The sequence below is a fragment of the Cephus cinctus genome, unplaced genomic scaffold, assembly GCF_000341935.2.
Source record: "Cephus cinctus unplaced genomic scaffold, Ccin1 Ccin1_scaffold0160, whole genome shotgun sequence".
NCBI classification, from domain to species: domain Eukaryota; kingdom Metazoa; phylum Arthropoda; class Insecta; order Hymenoptera; family Cephidae; genus Cephus; species Cephus cinctus.
The window spans coordinates 157,361-172,043 of NW_014332886.1; the positions used below are offsets into that span (position 1 = coordinate 157,361).

Here is a 14,683-nt window from a genome sequence, read left to right on the forward strand (position 1 = left end):
CTTATGATTTGATTCTTCTTAAAAATATGTACTTATACATTTGGCATTGCTTTTATATTATTTTACATAATTGCTTCAAATAACGCGGTTTGTCTGGGGGTGGATTCTAAAATTCACTGCGGGTATAATTCTGTCTCACTCGAATGCGTGCAAATAAATAGAGACACGACGATACTCGTAATGAGTTTTAGAAATACACCCTAGATTGTGTGCTGTGGGTGCTGTGTGAAGTGTCGTGCGTGTCGTGTCAAATATAAAACATGGCAGACGAAATATATGAATCACCTAACCTAACCCCAAACCTTTGACGTATAGAAAAACATAATGGCGCTCATATTGTGATAAGTGTGAATTATGAGTGTTTCACGCTAGTTTTGTTTTGTTACGCTTAAAAACGCCTTTCTTTTAAATATTAAATCTAGAGGTTCGTATCAGACACCTATCTGATCATATGTGAAATAATCGACATTGAATTAGATAAAATTTCGAAATGTTAAGTATGTCTTTTATATTTATAAATAAAGTAGATTGCAGTAATGTCGAAATTCATGTCACTTTTACGTCAAACTATCATTTAAATGCTATATTTTGATTTATCAGTGTCAAGATGTGGGTTAATTTATTTGATCACTTGAAAATATTTTAGTCTACAAATACTTTTTTTAAGAATCTCAAGTTTATTCAAATGACAGCTTTTTTTAATACCAAGTTTCACTTACTTAACCTCTCACTTTATAAATTTAGAAGTATTTTCTGCATTCATATACTGTATGAAGAATTACGATCAGTACTTTGTACTATATCAAGGGTTTTTAATTTAAATGATATTTATTGCATGTGTAGTATATTATATAATAAATTATTTAGTTCGTTAACTGTTGCTGTCAAGAATCTGTACTTTCCCAAAGAATTATTTTTAATTCCAGTATAATTATACAATTCATAGAGAAGCCAATACACATTTCTTTATTTCATAATTTCAGCATATACCTTTATTTAAATTATACATTAGTGGTATTTACAATGTATTATGATTTATTAATTATTACATTTGACATGGAATTTTGCTAATTGGTCAGGTATTATCCCATATCATTTTAATTGATATGTCAGCATATGAATGAATCTAAAACATTTTACTAGTTTAAATAATACTATATTCCTGAATATTGCAATATTTGGTATATTGCCAAGAGAAATGATTTAAAATAAAACTTGCAGAGTAAGATTGTACTGTTTTGTTATATGATACTTCTTTGTATTTAAACATTAATTATAAATAAGTGTTTAATTTTATAAATTAAAATTGATCATTGTTTCTATTTTTACAGTTAATATGTGCAAACATAGCGAATTCTACTGATTGTGTGATGGCTGAGGAAAGAGCCGCTGAAGGCTCACAAGCATCGTTAAATCTTTTAGAAGAGAATTTGTTTGAACTGCAATGCTTGATTAGAGCTAGTGAGATTTATCATAGTGCCCATTGTGAAATTGGAACAAAACAATTATTAGCTTTCGCTACTAGAAACACAGATATAGGATTTTATTATTTGAAGGAAGCTTCTTCTCTACCAATAATCAAAAGAATACCATGGTTTCAAGCACCACAGAAAGCAATAGCAGCTTTATGCTTCGATCCGTCAGGTTCATGGTTACTTGTTGCCAGTGTCGATGGTTTATTGTGTATAGTACCAGCTTTAGCACTAGTGGATAGTAGTTCTACTGTCAATCAGAAATGGGCAACGAATGACATAACGTCTTTCACATCTTTAAATTCCCAGTCTTCCTATTCAAGGTGAGTTAACCAGAAAATGTATATATCAGAATATTCATTTTTTAAATTTAATTTACATTTTTTATTGTGCTAGTCCTAATTAATAAGAAAATATGTTACAGGCCAAGTGCGTTGGTGTGGTGGCAAGGTGTGATACAATCTAATGACATAGCTATCATAGGAACTGAACACGGGGAAATAGTACTTGTTGATCTCGAAAGTAGAAAACAAGTAGGTTTAACACATGTTAAAGGAAACGTTTCTAGTCTGCATATTTGCCAGGATAACAGTCTCGACGTTGTATCGCTTTTAATAACAAATCAATCAAGACAACAATGGCGACTGATTTTGGAACAACGCACAAACGGTTACGTTTATCCACTTAACAGTGACAAATCGTTTCATCCTTCATATCCTTTACCAAACACAAATAGTAATCCCAACAATGAGATAAAAACTTTGCCTGCTACAAGATCTCGGCTGCAAGGTCTGAAACAGCTTTCCGTTGAGAAACTTGCTATGCTTAAGCAGAAATTGGCTGAAACTAGAAGTCGTAGTTTAGCAGGACCAATTTTACGACGAGGTATGTATTTTATATATACAGTTTTTTTACTTATGTAAATTATTAGTCAAATAATTAAAAATGTATCTACTGTGTCAATAAGTGAGGTATTAATGGTGCACACTTATGACTGATCTAAATAGGAACATTTTATTTTCAGATAGTAGTAGTAGCAGCGGGACTGAGGAAATAATACAAGTTGCTTCTAGTAAAACATGTTCTGAGGCATCAGCAGATTCATTAAGTCCTGAGCCAGTTTCTCAGGATATGTTCCTTGCGCCACAATATACTAGACAAGGCCAGCATCTGTATACAGGTTATCATTCGCCCACAAATCATTTAACAGTGAGTAATCAATTGAATTATGGAATCTCCTATATAATTACTGAATTACCAACTCGTTTCATTCAGATTCACGGAACTGACGTCTCGGTAGTACCTTTGTACATACACAAAATGCCGCCACTTTCTGAGGATATATTATTAACACAACGATTGTTTTATATAACGGATGTTCAACGTCAATCATTGTATATTGTTTCCTGTCCACTATCCGAAAGTCGGATGGAGGGAGAAGCCAATTTTAATCAGGATTCTGTGATCGGACATTTTTCCTTTGAAAGTACTAAGGAGTTTATAAATAGGGTGTACAGATTGACAGATTTTAAAGCGAAAAAACCAAAAAAAGTCCCAACGGAAACCGAAAATCGAGATGCGTTGCCGAAAAAGGTCGAGGACCTTAACGTAGATGTGCCTCTAGTGGATACTTGTATAGTTGTTACTAATTTTGCTGTATATCGAGTTGTTCTCAGGTCAGTATATTTTTTAACCAATTACTAATTTCATAATTGAAGTTCTATATAATCTATTTAATACCTATAATATTATAGGAAATCTTTACTAACGGTGTTTATGGATTTGGTACTTCAAAGAAAAGAGGTTGACAAGGCAAGTCGATTAGCTCTGGTATTTGGAATGAATGTACAACAATTATTAGAATATGCTGGAGATATACTCCTGTCGAATAAGGAATTTTCTCAAGCAGTAGTCTTGTATAAATTATCTAAGGTGAGTAAGAATAATGTCAATTTGCAGCTTTCAATAAAATACATATAATATATGACAAACATTCTTTTCAGTGTCGATTATTAAAAAGTGTATTGAAGTTCGCAGCAGCTGGTCACACTTCAGAACTTTTAAGTTGCGTCACGCATTGCTTGACACCTCCATCAGTTAGTGAATTACCAACGGCCACGAGAATACACTTGAGTAACTTGAGTGTTTTGGCATTCACAGAACTCACTTTGAGAAATTCATCACAACAGTTGAAGCATATACATAAAGATTTTTTGTGAGTATTAGTTCCCACGTTGACTTTCAATCTATGCATATTTTGTAAAGCATTTAGCAAACACCTGTTTTCAGAAATTTTTTGTCCACAAACATTTTTTATGACGAACTATTAGCTATCAATATCGCGGGGCAAACTGGTCTTTGGAAGATTTTACATCATCTGGCAACTCAAAGAGGCCTTTACGCCGAAGTGCTGGATATTCTCTTGAAAGCTGTACAAGCTTTCAACTCGAATAATTCAAATCTTTTACCTTGTCAAAGTAAATGTAAGAATTCTAAACGTTATTAATTAATTGACCCGTGCACGCCATCCTAAGCATTTTGCTCAATTGTTTTCAGATGGCTTACTAATATGCCTCAGTGAACCAAGTTTAATTCAGGCATTGCTAGCAAACCATGGTCTAGCTAGAAGTCATATGACTTTCGTTTCCACCAATCTTACCTCTTTGCAGATTTTTGTTCTTCAGGTAAGTGTTATGTGTTATAAGAAACAGTTTGAGTTTTACCTACTTTTTTATCGTGATACGTTGCCGTTTTCACAAACCCGTCATCTCGCGGATAGCTCATTGGATATGTCATTAAGCCTAATTATATGCGGTATCTTGTTCCATTTAAGATACGTAGTTAGCTATATAATGCATTTTATTATTGCAGCGACTAATTTCATTATACGACCCAACGAACGTGATATTACGGCCTCTACTGATTCGTTGCAGAGCTCGACGTAGAACTACTTCCCGTAGTTCACAATCTAGTCAATGTGACTCATTAGATATGTCGGAAATGCTTGTAAGTATAGAAAATACTCCTCGTAACGAGTCTATTACTAATTATCAAATTGATTTATTCAAATCGTTTTAGGAGGAAACGGGCACACTATTGGAAGAGTTTATACAAACATTCTTAATGATATTACTTACTCTTATACATAAAAGGACACTTCACTTATGTTATAACCCGATACTCATGCGGCAAATTCAGCTACCGGGAATTGAAAAGGTAATGGATTCATTATTATATTACGCAGTTTAATGTAAATTGTCTGCAACAATCCTTTATAGTCTTTACAGTATTATACAAATTATTTTTATTATTCTTCCTTACTCCTCAGGATCGCGACAATATCAGTACCAATGTAGACTTTAGAAGGAGACTCTTGAGCGCTGGATTTTCTCACGTTGCGCTAATTAGAAATGGCAATGTATATACATGGGGAAATGCCGTACAAGGTTGTTTAGGTAAGTCAGAGAATTCGTTTGTTATCATTTGATTTTAATACTTATTCTAGAAATTACATCTTATATATACAGGGTGTTCCGAAACTACCTGACCCGGTGAGTATTGCAGTGTTCGGGAGATTTCATTGATCACGAAAATGACCTTCTTTTTGTCAGGAAGGTCATAGTTTTTAAATGGGAGCAGGTCAAAGTTGACTAATCAGAGGGAGGCGTCAAGCGAAACGTACGCACCTGCGAACTCTGAGTTTTCTTCCCTCGCTTTTGTTTTTCGGTGGCTTCGGGCAGGATGACGTCAGTCGAAGACATGCCTATTGGAAACAAGAAACAAGAAACAAGCCACCGAGAAACAAAAGCGAGGGAAGAAAACTCAGAGTTCGCAGGTGCCTACGTTTCTCTTGACGCCTCCCTCTGATTGGTCAACTTTGACCTAGTCCCATTTAAAAACTATGACCTTCCGTACCAAAAGGAGGTCATTTTCGTGATCAGTGAAGTCTCCCGAACACCGCCATACCCACCGTGTCAGGTAGTTTCGGAACACCCTGTATATATATTGTATGTTACAAGGATTCTAATTTAGAAATAAATTGTATTTTGTAAAATTCTACCTTCAGGTACCGGTCCCTCTGTCATAAAGTATGGACCTCCACAAGCTGTATCTCTTTTCAAATGCATGGAAGTTGAAGTTTTCAGTGTATCATGTGGTAAATGCCATTCTCTGGCAGTAACTAATAATGGTGTTTACGTATGGGGTGCCAATAAATTTGGCCAACTTGGACTTGGCAAAATAGTACAATGTCCTAGTCCTGAACTTGTTTCATCTTTGGCGCAAGAGGTGATCGTGGATGCTGTAGCCGGACAATATCACTCTGTAGCATTAACCATGGATGGTCGATTGTTTACTTGGGGCTGGGGAGTGCATGGTCAATTGGGTCATGGGAACACAGAGGAGAAAAACGTACCAACTTTAGTCACTAGTCTTCTTGGAATTGTTATACGGCATATAAGTGCTGGTCATGCACATACAATGACGCTGTCGGCAGATGGACATATTTACATCTTTGGAAGCAATGTTTTTGGTCAACTAGGAAATGGTACTAACAACAAAAGTTCATTGCCGGTCAAGGTATCACTGATACCTGAGAAAATTATGTTAATATCAACTGGATACTTTCACAATGTAAGTTTTTTTCTCTGAATTTTTTTTCCTTTACTAATCCGTAATCTGAGAAATATGCAGTTTCATTGTTTTTTTTTTTGTGATTTATGTCCTTATATTTTTTAGCTTGCTGTAAGTCACACAAATAAACTATATACGTGGGGTGCGAGTCCTCAAGTATTACGGCTACAAGCACAAGCACAAAAGAAGTCTAGAATACTTCAACAAGCGGCTTTAGAAAAGAAGTTTGAAAATTTAGAATCCGAAAGGTATGATGGTCGAGATAACGTTGATTCTAAAGCGGAATTGGATCAGAACGATGCACAAAATTCTGATACTGTACAAACAAAAGATGGCACTACCAGCACAATTTTAATGCAAGGAAACTTGGCTAACGGCACAAGATTTCCTAAAAGTCCGAGCTTTCGAAGTATGAATATAGGTTTATTAGAGGAAGCGCAAACTCATATGAAACCATCTCTTGTCGATACAAGTTTAGTTAATGGACAAATTGTACAGGTGCGCTATACTGATTCATAGACGTATAATTATAAGCGTTATGTTTATGATAGTAAAACTTATAAAATAACAAATCATTAGATATCAACGGGCTGTCATCATTCGGCTCTGCTAACAAAAGATGGTTCCCTCTACACTTGGGGTCTCAACTTAGATGGTCAAATAGGTAATGGAACTCGACGTGTCGTAGCTATACCAACACCTCTCGGATACAACCCAGCATCAATTCTGGCACAAGTACCTCCAAGGACTAACGTATTCAGAGGAGAAGAAAGGAGTGTAACTTCTGATACTGATAATACAAATTTTGAAAACGCACAAAAGAACACTGATAATATAAGCAATTTTGAGGCTACGAATTATAGCGAAAGAACAGACAGGAGTATGATTAATCATACGATAAAAACAATTCGCGTGTGTTGTGGTTCTGACTACACAGTTGCCGTACAGCCTGGTTAGCCATAAACGTTTTTTAACTACTTTGTATCTTTTCACGTTTAGTGATTCTGTGAAATTAAAATTTCATTAATTTCTATTGCTCTACTTAGGCGGAACAGTTCTTGCATGGGGCGGTAACAGTATGGCGCAATTGGGACGGCCGCCTGCCAAAGATTCACGAGCTTCGGATGAAAAACTTGTTTTACTGAAGTCCTCCAGGCGTATCGTGCGACTTCCTCATGCGGCACATACCGCTATGGATACACCTAGTCAAGTACCGAATATACCGACACCTATAATTACTTATCAGAGTTACGACATTACTCCTCTGGCGGGACTGGTTCGTCCCTTGAGCGTGGTTGAAAAAGTTCCGAGTGAATTAACCTTGCATTACGTATTGGAGCAGTTCAATGGATTATATGACAGTGAAAAAATCATGAACAAAGTATGCAGTCTCACTTTCTTTTTTAATAGCAAGTGTAGATTACCTAGTTATTTTCCATAATCATTTATATTATAGTCTACTTATTTTACTCATTATACAAGGATAATGCTGTTCCTTTTAGTGTTTGGAGATGGGCAATTACCAGGCGTGCTCGAAATTGGCTCTATTGGATCGTAATTTTTCTGAGGCGCTTTCTTATCAGTTAAAAGCTTTGAACTCCTCCTACTTGAAGCCACGTGAAAATACATCTGCATCTAAGAGCGAGCTGCAAGAGGAGCAGACAGATCCTAATAAGGATTTTGCAAATGACGAATCATCTCTAGTGAAATCCATGTCACAAATTAAACTCGTGAAAGAAAATACAGAACTATTTGATCGTCATGTGGAGAAGAACATCGTAGAAACGCTGGAAGAGTGTGAAGCTATGAATACTACAAAAATGTCAACTAGTCGATCATTGGATAGCTTCCGAATATTGGAGCAAGAATTGCACACATTTAATTGTCAAGGTGGTTCGGAAGAGTTGTGCGATGATGCGAAAAGTGAAGATATTTCATTAGACATTACAGAAGATGCTCTTGATGATGATACTGAGGCTAATAATAGTGCTGTTTCCATCAGTAATGTTATTTCTGGTAATGATGACGGCGCCACTTCTTCCAATCACGATAAAGATTGTAAAAATTCTTCCGAGATTGTGAATACTTCGGGCGTAATGAAAAAAATGGAGGATCTATGCTCAGAAACTGCCATTCGGAGTGTCTACAAAGATCACATGGGTAATCAAGAGAATTACAAAGTGCACGAGGCTAGCAGCATCGTGAAATTTTATATGAACGAAATAGAAGAAGAATCGCATAGCATGATGTGCGAAGTATTACGCAGTGCTCTTGATTTTTGGATTAAATATAATTTGCCCATGCAGCATTTAGAGAATGTACTTCTCGAGCATATGAACAAACTATTCTATCCCTTGGGTCTGCTGCTTTTTTGGTGAGTTTACATATTTCATTAGATCAGCATGCTCGTTTCACGACTGACAAGGAATTTTGAAAAAATTTGCTCATATCACATACAATGACATACTACGTAGTACTATTGCGCATGAACAAGCTAAAAAAAATTATTTTGATCAGAATTTTACTAGATTCAATATGTTTCGTTTCGCTTTTGAAACTATGTATTGAACATCTAATTCACAGACCAACCGCTTTATTTCAGATTCCACCAACTTATTTCTAATCAACTAATTTAATGAACCATTTTACCAATCGGACCTCATCTACTTTTTAGAAAAAGCCACCTTCACTGCCAAATCAAAATACAGTTACTGAATATCTCCACTTTCATTCAATTGATACATTCAGAAATCATTCTGACTACTTAAAAAAATTCTTGGTATCATCTGCTAATGACATATTGTCATTTCAATTAACCGTCATGAGTTCATCTAGGAACACAATATATTAATTAAACTTAAGATATTTCATAACACCATTTTCTTTATTAATCCAAAAAAAGTTAGAAGAAAAAATTGCACCTTAGCATCATTCACTTTAATTCATGGCTTTGCATTTTCGCAATTCATACGTAACATTTGACTATTCGTTCGACATACTAGAATCTGTTATCATGGTTTACATATACATATGTTTTTATTCTCCATAGTCAAAATAAACTGGATGAAAATATAGATACAAATAAAAAAGACGGAGAGGGTAAGAGTCTTGCTATGATGAATTCTTTGTCGACCAAATTCTGTCTGCAAGTTTGTTCAATGCTCTTACGTCATATTGGTCAAGGTAAGACAATCAAAAATACTTAATTTTCTATATCCTAACGTGCAAATTGCTATTTTTGACTCTATTAACAACAACAAAATAAGTACATAAGCTGATCTTGATGCATAGCAAAAAATTGTCATTTCCATAGCCAAACCCACTCCAGAATATATAGAACTTTTATCTGTATTAACTGCAAAACATTACGGCCCTCCACTTACTGGCTATCCAGGATCCAGTGAAAACCAAACACCGGAACAAATGATGGAAGGCGTTATGAGTACCTTAACATCAGATCCATACGGTCCAAAGCCATATATACACATTAAGGTAAATTTAGTAAATGAAAACCTCAAGATAATATAATCAAGACTATATAATTACACTCAACAATTAGTGAGGTTTACGGAATTGTCATACATTGAAAATCATAAACCAAATAGTATATTTTATAGCTTTATGAACAGTCTGATAATAAGATAATCAGGAATGAAAATTATTCAAGTTTGCATTAAATAAAATGCTTCTGTCTAATTTTATAGGACCCAGAAGAGGTATCTCGTTTTCTCTCACAGGAGGAAGATACAATGGTCTTTACCTGTGGCCATTATTTCCCAATTTCCAACTACCAATCTGAGGCTGTTCCTACAATGGAGGCAGAGCTGCTGATGTCTGAACAGGTTTCACTTCCGTGCACTGCAGAACTCCTTGGAAACGTAATGACTGAATCAAGTAAAGTAGAAACATTATGCCCACTATGTATCCCTCGAGCATTGCAAACAGTAGTTAAAGATATGGTGGAACAATGAGTAAGTAAGAATTTGTATATTGATAATACAATATGTGTCAGACCGGATGACACATTGCATTAATCGTATTATGTTCTATTTTTTATGCATATATATGCGTTTTTTTACATACAAATTATGGTTAATATGATATTTACTGCGGTACGCTTAATATATTGTAGTTATTTATGAAAAGTTTAATGGATTATTCTTATAGTGGGTGCATGAGTTCAATGTATTTTTTGACAGTTCGTAGACAATGTCAATCATACGTGGATTTCCAGAAAATAACGGAGGTATATGCTAAAATAGAAAAATAAAATAGATCTCAGTACAAAACCATGTATACGCAATGCTTTGTAATAAAAATTGTATGCAGAGCTACGTGTGATTTAGTAATGTTTTTATTTGTATTGTTTTGTGAACTAACGGAAAAAACACATTGAACTCTTAGACAGACTATATGTATGTGCCGCTTATGGAATTTAACTTCGTGTAATTATTTGTTAATTGATACGTGAGTTGTCAGCATGGTTGCCGGAAATCAAAACAGATAAATTTGTATATAAATCGATTGAATAGATTTTGCTGATGAAATTATATGACAATTGAATTATATAACGTAGTTCTTGTGATCAATTTTTCGTGACTACGAAAGATATAGAGTAAATTACCAAATGGAACTTTCGTTTTATTGTCTTCGATATTTGTCGCAATGACTCCTGTCGATTGGTTCGACACGTGTATGAAGAATTAGGATAAATATTAATGAAACGTATAATACTGACTCTCTATTGTAAGCGACCTAAACATTTGGTAATTTTTTAGAAAGTATATCCTGTATACATACAAGTACACCTATTGTTTAAACACGAAATAAGTTTAATATATAAATAAAAGCTGTTTATTAGGATGTTACATAAACGAGATGATCTTTCAAGTTCAAATATTAAATATTTAGTTGTTTAAATATAGAGATATTTTAAATCTAGTGAATTGGACAATTTTATAAAAGTATACTAGCTCTTGATACGCGCACTAATTGATTTTCGAAATGTTCGTATTTTATTCATTCTATTATACAAAAGGAAAAACAACGCAACAACCGTTATAATGTTAAGCAGATTGCAAGAAATCTTGTTAGATATCAAATATTTTTTTCACGTGGTTTCATTCTTCTTATTTTTTTTTCTTGTTTGGAAACGAGTATTTCTTATCAATTATTCATATTGTACTTTATATTTGCAATCCCACGTGACGTTAAACAGTGTAAAATACTTTTTATGTTACAGCAATAATTTTCAAATTTCTAACTATTCAAATATTTAAATGTCTCATATTATAATTGAAGAATGCTAGTCACTCGCACGGTAAATATTTTATTTACCAAGCTTCAATCAATGTTCTCCCTCGTAAAGAAGGTCAGTAGAATATTTTAAATAAATAGAGTCATTGAAATAGTGACACAGGATTAGGTAATGACCAACGGTATAGAATCCATCTTCATATTATCACAAACAGTCATAAGGAATGTGATTTTATTATTTTCAAGTAAGGTGTGTGAGTAGTAGACTAATTAATATTTGTAGATTAATGGTATTATAAAACTGGAAACTAAAATCATGATAAGTCTATTATATAAAATTTTATTTCTATAATTTGCATTCTGAAAGGATTCGATGACGCTTTAAAAATTGTAAAACATAGTATAATTATAACAATTACCTTATAAACAATTATTCCTAATTAGCTTATTATTCAATTCGATAGTATTTAGCTTTCGAAACATCTTCCTTTCGAAAGTCGTAGCATCATGAATTCGTTATTTTAAAAAAATGCACGTAACACAGCACGCATAGAAATTATCAAAATTCGCCATACACGAAAATCATACGATGCAACGACGCGTAGTACATGATTACTGCAATTATGATATTGCATGAGTGTGGCCTAATTAGATGAAAAATTAGTTTCGTCATATTATTTTTTTTTCCATCAGTAAACATAAAATAGATTTTTTAAATCAGTGTCTTTGTCTAAAGAATTCGCAAAGCGTCAAGTAATTAATGACTTACCTGTTAACGTCTTTCGTAACGAAACAAGCGTTAATGGTATATGAAGGTTATTTATCATATGACTATCTGTGTTGATTCTAAGGATCTAAAATAAAATGAATTAAAATGTTTTACTCAGTTAATTAGTTTATATCGCACACAGATGTCGTAGTGCAAGCGTGTACTTCAGAATATATATAGTTACTATGCTATACATTATACATAATTCAATAATAGATAAATAATTTCAGCACCGTACTAGTATCGCAAGATCTAAAAGAATTGAAAAATAATCATATGTTTTGGCAATATCATTTTTAAATATACAAAAGACGATGATTATATTTTATTGTTTTTATATGTACAGATTTTTTAATGATCATTTCATTTAACTCATTATGCTCGGCGCATATTTTTACGTGAATTTACCATAGCCTACTCGATTACAGTCAGCTCAGTCGGCGTTTGGAGTGTAAAGGGTTAAATAGCGATACTGTGTTTTTGATATTGAACATTTTTTGAAAATCCAGCGACTCGTCAACATCCTGTGTTTATGTATACAATATTTATTACGGTATTAACTTATTGTTAGATAAAAATAAAATTATACATTGGTGTAAGGATCCTGAACGCATAAATAATACGTTATATTAACTTACGTTGTTTGCTATACTATAAACAAGTAGTCTATACGGCATTCAACACCAACAGTATTTGAAACCGGATGTTCTGTACAAACTAAAAAGTACGCTCTTTATGTAAAAATAATTCGTTCTTGTATTCCTGCAGCCATAATACTTTTAATACCTTAATTCAAAATTTTTGTCTCTCTACATCATGGAACAGTGTCTATGTTATTTCAATTGTAACTGTACAATATACAACGACTAAATGCGAATAGGCATAGTCGCATTCAAATCTATAAATTAAATTGAAAATTAATTTTCGATTTTTCATTGTAACACCCAAATATGCTACCGATGTTATTTTAATTCTTTTTACGTAATCACGTGACTACATATTTAGGTTCAATAAACCAGCAATTGTTTTATTCTTCTTGAGTGATAGATAATTATGCTTAGTTAAATGATTAGACAATTTTCTATTGAATTTAAATGACATCTAATTTTGGCACTACTATTCGTACAGCGTGACTATTACTTTTGTGGTGTCAGTCAAATTTGCTCAGAGCTAATGACATCAATTATTAATTCGTTCGTGTGTAGATGCGCAAACGTACCTACTATTTTTTGTATTCGTGACAAAACATAACATAACAGGTCGCTTTCATCGTGAAGCCAAACTGTTATGAGGATTGCGTTCAATTATCTACATGACCAACTTGATATCCTTGAATTAATGTTCAACAGATCGATGAATATTAATAGACACGTTTAATTTATTTTGGTTTCCGACACTTCGACGAATTTCATGAACAACATATAATTCTTTGCCGATTAGTTTAACAACATTTTTCAGGAACTGCGACGTTTCTCGGTTTTTGTAATTTCACGATAATTCGCTATATTAATTTTGTTAATCTGACGTGACAACCATTCATTAATTTTTTGGTTGCGCATTGATCGTGCATATTATTATAGTTCGTTTAATTTTCATTCAGAACAAAAAAATTATCTTTCCCATTTCAAATTATATCGAAACAAGTAAAATACAAAACTCATAGAGCAAGGTAACAGAATTGGAGATGAAAAAAAGTTCACAGTGATAGCAAACATAATAATGAAGATATTTGCTTTGTACAGCAGCTTCACGCCAACGTGCAGCTCGCAATTGTTTTGAAGTATGCGTTCGGTCAGACGCAAACCCGTACACGTAACGTATACGGGTAACGTTACTAAAACGTATTGCACTGCGGGCACGTGGGTCCTCGCAGCCATGTGGTACCGGGTTCGCGGTCAGGTATTATTTATTTTTTCTTTAATCAGGCCACGCTGCGACCACAGACATACTGAACCAAAAATTATTCGAGAAATTCATATACGTCAGTAATGCAGAAAAGTTCATTCGTCAAGTGGCGCGTCGACGCCGAAATAAAACTTGGACCAGAAAAATCGGTTTATTGGTAATTTCTCTACTCATCTCTACCGCTACTAGTAGAACACATATTCAACCCTTTGCGAAGAAGGAAAAAATCAATTGTACGAAAATATTGAAAATTCGAAACATTTAATAAGTTTTTCCAAATGTTACTAAATATTATTGGATCTTAACTTAATTTTAAAAGTTATTCAAAATATAAAATTGAGGCTAAATCAAAATCTCGCAAAATATGTGGAGTAGACAAACATTGAATTGAAATTGTAAAATGTCAAAAATAAATTACGCTCAAATTGAAATATTAATAAATTAAGTGTGTGACGTGATTTTTCGAATCATGGTCCCAAGGCGGCTCCGATTACCGATACAGATAACGTTCTCGATTTCTGGTTCCCTTCGGGTCGCCACCCTGCTCAGAAGCTACGCTCTCGGGTTGATTCGTATAGTTATGTCAAGGCTCTCGTAAGATTTCGTTATTGTTTAGTTGAGGTCGAGGTGCTCGAATCTGCCGTGGGGA

At 33.9% G+C, this 14,683-nt stretch overlaps 1 protein-coding gene across 7 annotated transcripts; it reads left to right on the forward strand.

Moving 5' to 3' along the window:
* The first annotated feature begins 58 nt into the window (after nt 1–58).
* Nucleotides 59–13,050, forward strand: LOC107263725. Of its 7 annotated transcripts, none has more exons than XM_025081040.1 (20): nt 59–492; nt 1,332–1,795; nt 1,897–2,357; nt 2,497–2,681; nt 2,748–3,148; nt 3,227–3,404; nt 3,476–3,687; nt 3,762–3,955; nt 4,029–4,156; nt 4,344–4,478; nt 4,551–4,688; nt 4,801–4,927; nt 5,539–6,104; nt 6,210–6,602; nt 6,684–7,056; nt 7,151–7,485; nt 7,607–8,478; nt 9,154–9,287; nt 9,418–9,596; nt 9,809–10,075. In XM_025081040.1, exons 2-20 carry the CDS (start codon nt 1,371–1,373, stop codon nt 10,073–10,075), a joined length of 5,703 nt encoding a protein of 1,900 aa, XP_024936808.1. In that variant the 5' UTR covers nt 59–492; nt 1,332–1,370. The 7 variants fall into 7 exon arrangements, with proteins under 7 accessions (XP_024936808.1, XP_015586715.1, XP_015586711.1 ...); XM_015731229.2 differs by having other exon boundaries at nt 59–424; XM_015731225.2 differs by having other exon boundaries at nt 60–497.
* The last annotated feature ends 1,633 nt before the right edge of the window (nt 13,051–14,683 follow it).